The following is an 11,032-nucleotide window of genomic DNA, read 5'->3' on the forward strand; positions in this document are numbered from 1 at the left end:
CAATGAGGTCAGTATAATGAGAATTATTACTACGTTTTCCCACCAACATACTGATTTATGAAGGATTTTGAGAAAATACTGGTATTGGTTACAAAAAGATGGGTTGACTTCTAAACTGCTCGCTCCTGTTCCCAGATGGATGTTTCATTGCACCTTATCCTTAGGTAGTCACTATGAACATTATATCTCATCACTATGTTGCAAAAAAAGGTGCTTAGATATGTGAAGCATGTTCCGTGTGCCCATATCTTGACACAGTTCCATTAATTGTCCTACCCAATAGTCACATGGCATCTTATTCTGCCAGTTGCACTACAGAGGGAATAATATATTTATTCAAATGTGAATGCGGTTGCTTTTCTGTTGGAAAAACAACAAGGTTGTTTAAAATACATATATCGGATCATTTCTATGATGAAACATTAGGAAACTTAAGATGCCCTGTAGCTCGTCATGCGGTGTTTAAGCATAAAAAAACCACTCAAGCTTACTTTCTGTGCTTTGTATAGAGTATGCATCCTGCAAGTTGGAGATTTCAATAAAATATTGCTTTAGACCTCATTCACACTGGAAGATTTGGGACTCCTGTGGCAGGAACCAATGGATTCCTAAGGCAGGAATCCCAGATGTCCCGTATAGATGCGGCCACTGTACCCCTTCAAGTTAATGACTGGGTAACAGTAGCCGCATCTGCAAGCAGCACTCTTCTGGACGCATCTATCCTACTGCGTCCAGCGACAATGATTAATCCCACACCGCATGTAATCGTATCGTTTATACAATTACATGCGGACTGCCACATACAGATGCGGTTGATATCACCCGGTCATTAATGTGAATGGGTACAGCGCAACTAAATGGGCAATCTTGGATTTCTGTATCAGGAATCCCACAGCACCCCGTGTGAGTGAGGAGTTAGCATAAAGGTAGATGGATTTATTGTTTACAGGCAAAGTGTTCTCCTAATGTACATGACCCCATCAGTTTTGCTTGTTTCTTAACCATTTTTGTTACTTACCAACAATGGGTGATGATCTACCTCAATTAGTGTTTAGGGTGTAGCTTTTGTATTGAGGAGTGAAATCTATACAAAAAGTAAGTGTGTAATGAACTAACATGGTTGATCAGTGTAGTATTGTTGACACTACTATATATACAATTCATTGATGGGAATTGTCAAGGTTCTAAAAGTTTTGTTACTTCTCTAGATAAGTTTTGTGTTGGGTCTTTGGGTCGGACCTTTTTACTGGCATCCACATTGGTTTCTGTCCTTTTTCATGGCAGCCTCACACCGCTCTGATGAAGCCAACCTGCCAAAACTGATTACTTTTGCTTTTCCTTATACTTTTTTCTGCTGCTCTGCATGAAAGTCCCACTGACTTTGACTATTGACTTTGCATCAAGTTGGAGTGCGAGTGACCATTCATCGATATTTTACACTAGATCCCTAAGTCACTAGAGACCAGGTTCAGAAAGCATCTGTGGCTTAATTAAAAATAAGTCAGCAATAGCAGCTCCCAGTGATCTATTCTCATAGGTTTACTTTACAGAGAACCCATAAACCCTCTTCTGTGTGCCTCTCTGAATTAGTTTCACTTCGATACTACAGGCTTTACTTCCCTCGCTTACGGACTAATTTTCCATCCAGTGAAAGCACTATTAAGGGTAATGTTATGGAACAGTGCAGTGGATATGGGGGCTTAGCACAGAAATCTAGGCACTTGTGTCTGTAGTAACAAAGTAAAACTAAATCAGAGAGGTGCACAGGAGAACATTTTTCTATTGGCTAATAAAGATTTTTATTTTTTATCTAAAGCAAACACTTTAAATGTTTAAAATGGATGGCAGGTTATGTTAAAGGTACTTATTTCTTTGAGCCTGCATCTAATAGAAACAGGAATAGCAGATATAGAAGGTGCAAGCTGAACACCCCTTTATAAATATTTTCATGTTTTATTTAATATAACCTTTTGTTCATATATAAGATGTCTTAAATAAAAACCCTAAAAAATACAATTGATAATAAATTCAGAAACATTTTAGGAAAAGCTGTGGAAGTCAATACCCCTGAAATATTGATGTGAACCAAAGCAGTCACTCTATCTCTAGTGGTGCTTTTTATAGTTCAGTTTTGCAAATAAAAGCAAATATTTGGTCAGTTTCTACAGGATACTGTACCTGTTTTTATAAATGTTTTGTCAATTATCAAGATCCCTGTAAGGGCACATTATACCAGCTTTGATATCTCTGTACATTAGTTAAAAGGAAACTTGTTGAGTACCTTTTGATTGATATTGTTGCCAAAACAAACCATATGACAACCTACCAAATGTGCTGCCAAGGCACAACCTTATCTCCTGAAAGATATTGACAAAAAAAAAGTTCTTTAACATTGCCTGGAATGACAAACCACAATACATGAAATGATGTAGCAACCTCTCCAGTTGCATTAAAAGTAATTTAAGCTATGTTTAATATCAACAGGTTGAGATACCAAGGCGGAAGGACTTGCCAGAGACTGAAACAAGACCAATCCTTTTCATTACAATGTGTCTTTTAATACCTTTGTAAATGGGAAATGGGATTGTTACAATTTTCACCATTCATATACATTGAAGTAAATCCAATAACCTCACTTTGTTTCAGCATACAAATTATTTTGATCATATGATCTATGTTAAACATTATTATGGTAGAAACCCATTGTTATGTCTTCCAAAAGTGACTTTCATTAATCAGTCGATAGTGGGACCTTTCTATTGACAAAACAGTAAAAAATAGAATTTAAAATAAATAAGTATAAAAAATAAATATATATTTATAGATATATGCATAGTTAGTCCACAGGCTGTAAACTGCATTCTAGTCTGGAAATATAATTAACGGTCAATGCCACTTAAAATTCACATTGCAAGCTTGGGTGGGCATCTGTTGGTTAAATGCTGGTTTGCTGAATCTTTTAGAGACCCCAAAAACAAAACTTCTTAACAGCAGTACGTTACGGTAGACCCTCCACAAGGACATAACAAACATGGCCTCTCTCTTGCAACAGGACTGTGGGGTTTATTCTCTTTTGGAGAATCCAGATGGATGATGTTAATATTTGCCTATGTAATGAGATGGAGGGGCATTTTGAATTGCTTGCTGATATCTTGCCATATTGTTTCCCAGCCAGCATATGATTCACTCTGTCAGTAACTAGCCAAAACTGAAATATTAGTCTTGGGAGTAATTAGCTTTTTTTTTAAAAATGCAGTTTGTTTTTTAAACAGATGACTTTAAAGTTCTCACTCAATGTGGGGCAGCATTGTTTTTTTTCCATGTACCCATTGTATATTATTTACAGTTTTAGAATGTGTCGTGTGATGCCAACTGCCAATGAGCTAGTCCAATGCTTTTTCCTGTTAGACCACATGATTCCGCGAGCGAGCAGCAAAGGAATGTTGGCTCTGTGTCTTATCCACTAGTTCCTGCATCCTCATCCACAATGTAGAAGGTCTTTACAATGGCCATCAACATTCTTTGGTCACACACATCCAAGTCGTCAGTGACTCTAGGTCTTTTACATACTTTCATCTTCACTTTTCTTAAGAAAAGACCTGCTTTGGCATAGATATCCATCATTCTGGGTGTGGATTTTCAGCTATATCCCATGACATCCTTATAGAGTTCAGGTACCTTCTCAGGGTCCACCGGTCTAGGCAAAAAATGTGTGAATTTCTGATGTCTTTTAGCTCGAGCTCCATCTCTAGGAGTTCCATCTTTATTAAGTGCTACAAAGTATCGCCTCCCAGACTCTCCATGCTTATATAGATTTGATGAATAAGTATTATACCAGTTTTCTTCAAATTGCTCGCGGAAAATGCATTCAGAAGTTAATTTTTCCTGTTAAAAATAGAACATTCAAACATTAATATATGAATATTTTAAGTTTATTAAAACAAATTTTACTGACACTATAATTAAACCTCCACCATTCTCCAGCCCTTCCGCAAACAAACTGCCTTCTGCTACAGCCAAATATTTAAAGTTTTGACTAATCTGTGCAGAGCACTTGCAGACATTTTTCTGCGGCCTTGCGGCCAAAAAGCCATGCCTCCGACGTGGAAACAAGGCTAAGCGACTCAACTATGCACAAACACATAGGAACTGGGGTGCAGAAAAATGTCAGCAGGTGTTCTGGACTGATGAGTCAAATGTGAAATATTTGGTTGTAGCAGGAGGCAGTTTGTTCACCGAAGGGCTGGAGAGCGGTACAATATTGAATGCCTGCAGGCAACAGTGAAGCATGGTGGAGGTTCCTTGCCAGTCTGGAGCTGCATTTCTGCAAATAGATTTGGAGATTTGGTCAGGATCAATGGTGTCCGCAATGATGAGATATACAAGCAGATACCTATCCCTCATGCCATACCATCAGGGTGTGTGGTTGCCTCAATTTACTCTGCAGCAGGTAATTACCCCAAACATACAGACAATGTAATTATCTTCAGCGAAAAGAAGAACAAGGAGCCCTGGAAGTGATGGTTTGTCTCCCACCAGAGCCCTGATCTCAACATCGAGTCTGTCTGGGATTACATGAAGAGACAGAAGGATTGGAAGCAGCCAACATCTACAGAAGATCGGTGGTTAGCTCTCCAAGATGTTTGGAACAACCTACCTGCCAAGGTCCTTCAAAAGCTGTGTGCAAGTGTACCTAGAAGAATGTGTTAACAGAAGAGGTTTTGAAGGCAAAGGGTGGTGACACCAAATATTGATTTGATTTCTATTTCTCTTCTGTTCTTTTACTTTCCATTTCGGTATTTGATAAAAAATTAAACTATTATCACTTTTATTTCTGAAAGCATTCTTGCTTTACGGTATTTTTTCACACCTGCCTAAAACTTTTGCACAGTACTGTATATTATTATTATTGTTATTTTTATACAGGATTTATAAAAATATTTTAGATAATTATTGTGCTGCTAAAAACTACAAAACTGCTGGCATGATTATCAAAGGTATTCATTTATTTTTTAATGACATTGTATTCATAAATCTTTTGAATTCTTTTTATTTCTCAGAACATTTTTTTAAATAAAGTGCAGTACCACATCCAGCCTGCAGGTGCCACTGTTTCCACTGTTGTCTGCAGAAAAAAAGTTCCATTGACTAATAAATCTTCTTAGGAAACAGATCAATTTACCAATCTAATGATAATATTGATCCATTACTGTACAATTACAACAGTGGGGGAAAAAAAAGATTTATAAAATATATGTAAGCAGTGGGCACCACATACAATGCTACATCAGAACAGTACAATTGTATGAAACCTTGCTGAAAGCATGGGAAATTCTTCTTCAACCATATCCTATTCTTTCATGTGTTGTTTCAGCGCTGGTGAATATAATACCAGGACAAGCTAAAGCCCAACAATCTGTTTGAATAAGGCTGTCATTCAAAGGGCATAGAGAATTAAGGTTCATTTGTCTCATTACCTTTTTATAATGGGGTTAATTGTAAAGTGTTCTGTATTTCATCTTTCTGTGCAACTGATTTTCTTTCCACTGTAAGTGCGTCTTTAATAGCAACAACTAAAAACATTTTCTTTTTTATTTGTTACTACTTAGAGGACAGTAAACCTAAATGGAAATGTCTTTCCTTTTTAAATCCATGCGGCCTTTGGAAAGTAATGAACAGTGAAAAGTTTGCGGTACAAAATCACTGACACGTTTGCAGAATGCTGTATTGAAACTCTCAATACTGTTTTGTGTCTGGACACTGTGAATAATTATTCAAAATGTCCTTGCCTGGTCAGAATTTAAGTATATTTAAAGCCAAGTCTTGTTTTAGATAGAGTAGGGAATAGTTAAAACCTCTGTCAGGTTTCTTTGCCATCTGTATCCCATTTGGGATGATTTTACTTCACTTCCTATCCTAAAGACAAAACAGGAAGTGATAGGAAAGATCTTCAAAGTGGGGGAAAAAGTCTTCTTAGACAGCTTTCACCAGAGCAAGTCTCCGTCTATTCATGTTCTGGTGACAACTTAAAATGTGATGGGGGTCACCAAGACAAACAAACAGAGTGCATTTCCCTAGCAGGTGCCTAGCAATAACAACATGCAGGGTTTCTAACACCTCGCCACTATCCAAAGCTAAAAAAAGTTTGGGCTTTAGAGACTCTTTAAAGTATTACATTGTTACCATCCAGACTATGGCAGACTAGGTGTAAACAAGGTACTTTAACTTTATTAGTGAACTCTTTCATGCTCAGGCACTCCATTGTTTGTGGCACATTCCTTCCCATTCACACTTGAGTGTGAGCATTTTCCACCAAATTTGAAGCTTTTTTGTGCTTTTTTTGTGCATTTCTCAGGCGTTTTCTGGCTTGAGCATTTAAGTTTGTAGCCAATGGAAAACTAAGAAGAGGAGATGGCTGTCAGGGCCAACATCATAAGAAAAACACACGTTACACATTTTGTTGGGCACTTTTCAGGCACCCCCATTGAAGTTTATGGAGATAAAAAGGCAGCTTTCTGCCCAAAAAGAAGCTTGGGTACTTTTTCAACCAACAAGTAACACAACGCCATTAATGATAAAGAGATTTTTCATGCTGAGTATTGTCGTGTATCAGTAAACGTGGCAAAAAAAGTTCAGGTGTGAAACGGGGCTTATGTGACTTTAACAGGGTGACACAAGCTGACCCTTGGATCGTCCTGTCCCTTTCTCCGTGAGAATAGTAAATGATCAATCCCAACAAGCAAAGTTTCCCAGCAAGCTGAAAAATCTATGTGTACAATACCAAGCACTTCCATCTTCGATCTTTGCATGATGGGCACACTACCTATTAAATTTGAAGCAGGGTTGGCTGATTTATTGCCACCCTAAAAAAACACTGAGAACAATGATTATATGCAAAGTGCATTTCCCAGAGCAACAATCATATTACAGTTAACCTGAAAGATAAATCTTGCCTAGTTTAGACTAGTATTTTGCCCAACCTTATTTCATAAGCTCATGAGCCTTGTAAAATGTGACACTACACTGTTAAAAATGCATTCAAGAACACTAAGTATTAACAAAAATGTATTATTTTGGTATCACTCATCAAATCATCTCTGAATTCATGCTGACACTGTCCTTCCTTCTGGAGGGTGACTACTTCTGTTCCCCATGGTCCCTGTGTGTGTTGTAAAGTAGTCACCGCTCCAAGCTCTCTCCCATGATCGACTACAAGCTCACGTTTAGTTTACTAATGTGTATTGAGATTGTAGTCTATCACAGGAGTGAGCTTTGAGCAGTGGCTACTTTACAACACACACAGGGACCAGGGGGAACAAAAGTAGCAACCCTCCAGAAGGAAAGACAGTGTCAGCATGAATTCAGAGATGATTTGAGGATCTACAGCCAAGTAATACACAAATAAGATACATTTTTGTTTAGTTAAGGTATTTAAATGCATTTTTAAGATTTAACTCCTGGGTTTAGTGTCACTTTATGTTTAAATATAAGTAAAATATATACTTACAGATCCAAAGAGTTCCCCCTTATCATTCATCCCCAGGTAGAGGCCGCTGTCCACTCCTCTAATGCTCACCAGGCCAATAGCAACGCTGATAAACTCTAGAATGCCTGTAAAAAGGAAAACAACATTGTAAGTTAATTTGCAAGAAATAGATTTCATCATCCAGCCTGAACCAAAATCTTCAGTCCATACATAATGAGAGGAAGCTCATGTGATAGAAAACTCCAAGATAACATAACAGCATGCAGCTTATTTTCTATAAAGACCCAGAAAGTGGACTCATTCCCCATGAAAATGATGGTGGTATTTTGTCTTTATTGTGCTATCTTTTTCAAAGCACGTCTTAAAAAAAAAAAAAAAATCACAACAAGCAGGTGAGTCAACCGGTGAGAGACCACATCAGAGGAAGTTCAGCTTAGAATAGGGGCAGTATGAAAGGGAGCTCCGTATAAAAGAACCACAGCAAATATTTGATCTCTGCCTGATATTTAAACTTAGGAAAATGATTCCTGTGTACATCCAATACAATAGTTTTCTCACTTGATCGAAATGGTGTTGTGCACAGTAATAAACTGGCACAACAATTTAGCTTTCACTATAAAAAGTTTGTAAATTTTGCAAGATTAATTAAACCCAATACTCGGCAGCATCAAAGAAGCTCAAATTAATTAATATGTATTGCCTTGGGTATGGGAAAGTGATAGAAAGCATTTTAATCAGCTTTACAGCAGCTAAATCAATATGATGGTGGGAGGTGGGTTGTTATCAACAATAGCTAGTCTGTTCAGATAAAAGAGAGGTGAATAAATATCTCAATCATTATTCACTCTTCCTGTCAGATAAGTGTTTCCATCCTTGCCCGTTCTGGGTATGAGAGGTGTATAGGTCTGTGCTGTGTGCTGCCAGTTACTGTACATACCTACAGTCAATGGAAGATAGATGGATACAAAGGCAAGCGTTCGATTGTGGGAAGGGGACTTCTGATGTGCCTTTTATTAATATGGTAATTTGCAGTAGTTAGAACCTATCTGTCCTACTGGGCACATCAGGCAGAAATTCAATTGCTTTGATATCAGGTGCAATGCAATTGTTTCTATACTAGTTGTAAGGTTCTACAGGGCCAGGTTGCAGGCTCAGATTCCAGTCTTATATTCTTTTTTCATCACAGAGTTAGGACAAAACATGACCGAGGGGGAAATTTAGATAGAATCAGAACGTTTTGGGAGAACACAAGGAGAACATACAAAGTCCATGCAGATGGGGTGCCAAGTGGAAATCAAACCCAGGCAAGAGTGCTCACTACATATCTACCATATTGTCTGCTACAGGCATTCCAGAAACTCCAAGTACAGAACATGCAACCTGCAAATTCTACAACAACCAAGTCTACTCAGCAAAGTAGCCACATCCATGGTTACATTTTACATGTCTTACATTCTAATATTAGAGAACACTTTAAAACTAAAGACATGTAACTAAAATACCCCAGATGTCTCAGAGAGATGCAACTACCCTGGAAAGTCTGATTCAGTAAACTGGATTATAAAACATATTAGATACTGCTTTAGAGAGACAATACTTTAGGAATACTTTAAAACTGAATGCAACATACATTATAACTGGAGTTGTGTAGAATGTTTTATCAAAGTTCAAAAACTGGGCCATTCCCAGAGGCAAACCATTTCTGGGACAACCCTCCAACGTCTCTGCCTGTCCCTGGAAGTTGTACATATTAATAGCTATGTGCAGCAAGAATTACATTTCTACACAGTTCTTCTGTTCCAGATCAAGAGGACGTGATGGCCATCAAGAATACCCTCCTGCTAAATGTGCACTGTACAGTATATAGATCAGTATAGTACTTCAAGGCAAAATGAGTTTCTAAAGGAGTGCAGCATATTATTCAATAATAAAAATCATTGGCACTTATTATTTAATCCTAAGATTCATTATATTTATATATCCTATAGGCATATACATGAGAGCAGGTTGAAACAAACTACAAAAACTGAATTTGTGAACACAATAAAAATCACGATCTATGACATCCCTCCAAGCTCTCTACCTGTCCTCGGGCTGTACATATTGACTGCTGTGTGCTGCAAGAATTACATTTCTACATATTTCTTCTGTTCAAGATCAGGAGGGTGTTATAGGCAATAAGATTACCCTCTTGCTAAATGTGCACTGTACAGTACAGGTAGGCACTTCAAGGTAAAATTAGTTTTTAAAGGAATGCAGATATATATGTCAACAATTCAAGATGCCACCAAATCTTAAATATATATATATATATAGAAAATATACTGATCATATGAACAATTACACATTGGCAACAATAAAATATATAATTGCTTCTTATTATTTAGTGGTTAGTGTCATAATATTTATCTATCCAATAGTTATATAAATGACAGCAAGTTGGCACAAACGACAAAGAATGAATTTGTGAAGATCATGATAGGGTACATCATGTGAATTAGATAGAGCAGCACTTGTTTGCTGTAATAAGGAATATGGGAAAGAGGACATCGCATGTACCCATGAGAACTCTGCAGCAATGGATGAACTTTACTATTTGTCTAGAAAGACACCTGCCTTCTAATCTGTGGATGGTCTAATCGGGTGTAAAGTGCAGTAAATCCTCACTGTCCACACATTAGTGCAGAGATAGGAGCCAATTAGTGATTCTAATCCCCCCAGCTCCTCGGAGATACTCTGGTGTGTACCTACCGAAGCGGTTGTGATCCTGCCGGGTACCCAAGACGTTGCCATCGGGCAGGATCTGCAGGTGGAAGCCAGTCCTGCAGTAGAGTTGGCGGCGGCGCAGGATGCCTTGGAGGTGCGCCAGGTCCGAGGGAGCGCTGCGGGACAGCCGATCAGGTTGTGCCATGGGGTCGTTGAACAGCAGAGGGCTCTCCCTGGCAGGGGGCAACAAGAAGTGAGAGCCAACTTGTCCCAGAGTGTCCAGCCCGGCCAGATAGCTCCCCACCTCCGGTAAAGGAGCCATGTGTAAGAAGTCCAGGTAAAGGGTGGCAATGACAGGGGGCAAACTTGCCTGGTATGTCCTGATCAGAGCGCAGGCTGTGCCAGCAGCAGCAGCACCTACTGCAATCCTGCAGGCGTCTGTAGTGTAGAACTGGGCAGACCTGACTGCTATATGTAGAGAAAGTTTGTATATTGGCCAAGTTGACATATGGTAATGAAGACCACTGTCGGAAGGTGAGTCTCAAAAGCTCTCAGTTCAAACCTCTCAGGGATCTCTATGTGCAAAGCGTCTCTTCCCAATACAGGCCCATTCACATGCAATGTTAATCACAGCCATGATCACCATAATCCACATTTCCACGCAGATCCTCCAGACTGAGCCCAAAGGACATGTTGGGGCTTGGGGTGGTGTGTCAGCCAGAGATGCTTGCAGGAGATCGGTCACCTGAAGAATGAAGAGGTGTTAATCTCTAGCTGGGATCCGCAGATCAGATGCTGGAGAAGGACACAGAGAGATAGCTAGAAGTAGGGGCCGGCAGC

At 38.8% G+C, this 11,032-nt stretch overlaps 1 protein-coding gene across 1 annotated transcript; it reads right to left on the bottom strand.

The window, feature by feature from the left end:
• Positions 1-3,639: 3,639 nt before the first annotated feature.
• FGF20 (fibroblast growth factor 20) lies at positions 3,640-10,514 on the bottom strand. The gene is made up of 3 exons (XM_018565116.1): positions 10,238-10,514; positions 7,508-7,611; positions 3,640-3,885 (listed from the first exon to the last, which is right to left on the bottom strand). The coding sequence occupies exons 1-3, from the start codon at positions 10,512-10,514 to the stop codon at positions 3,640-3,642; spliced, it is 627 nt and encodes a 208-aa protein (XP_018420618.1).
• Positions 10,515-11,032: the final 518 nt, after the last annotated feature.

Source organism: Nanorana parkeri, unplaced genomic scaffold, assembly GCF_000935625.1.
Source record: "Nanorana parkeri isolate BGI_ZX_2015 unplaced genomic scaffold, ASM93562v1 scaffold814, whole genome shotgun sequence".
Taxonomy (NCBI): Eukaryota; Metazoa; Chordata; class Amphibia; order Anura; family Dicroglossidae; genus Nanorana; species Nanorana parkeri.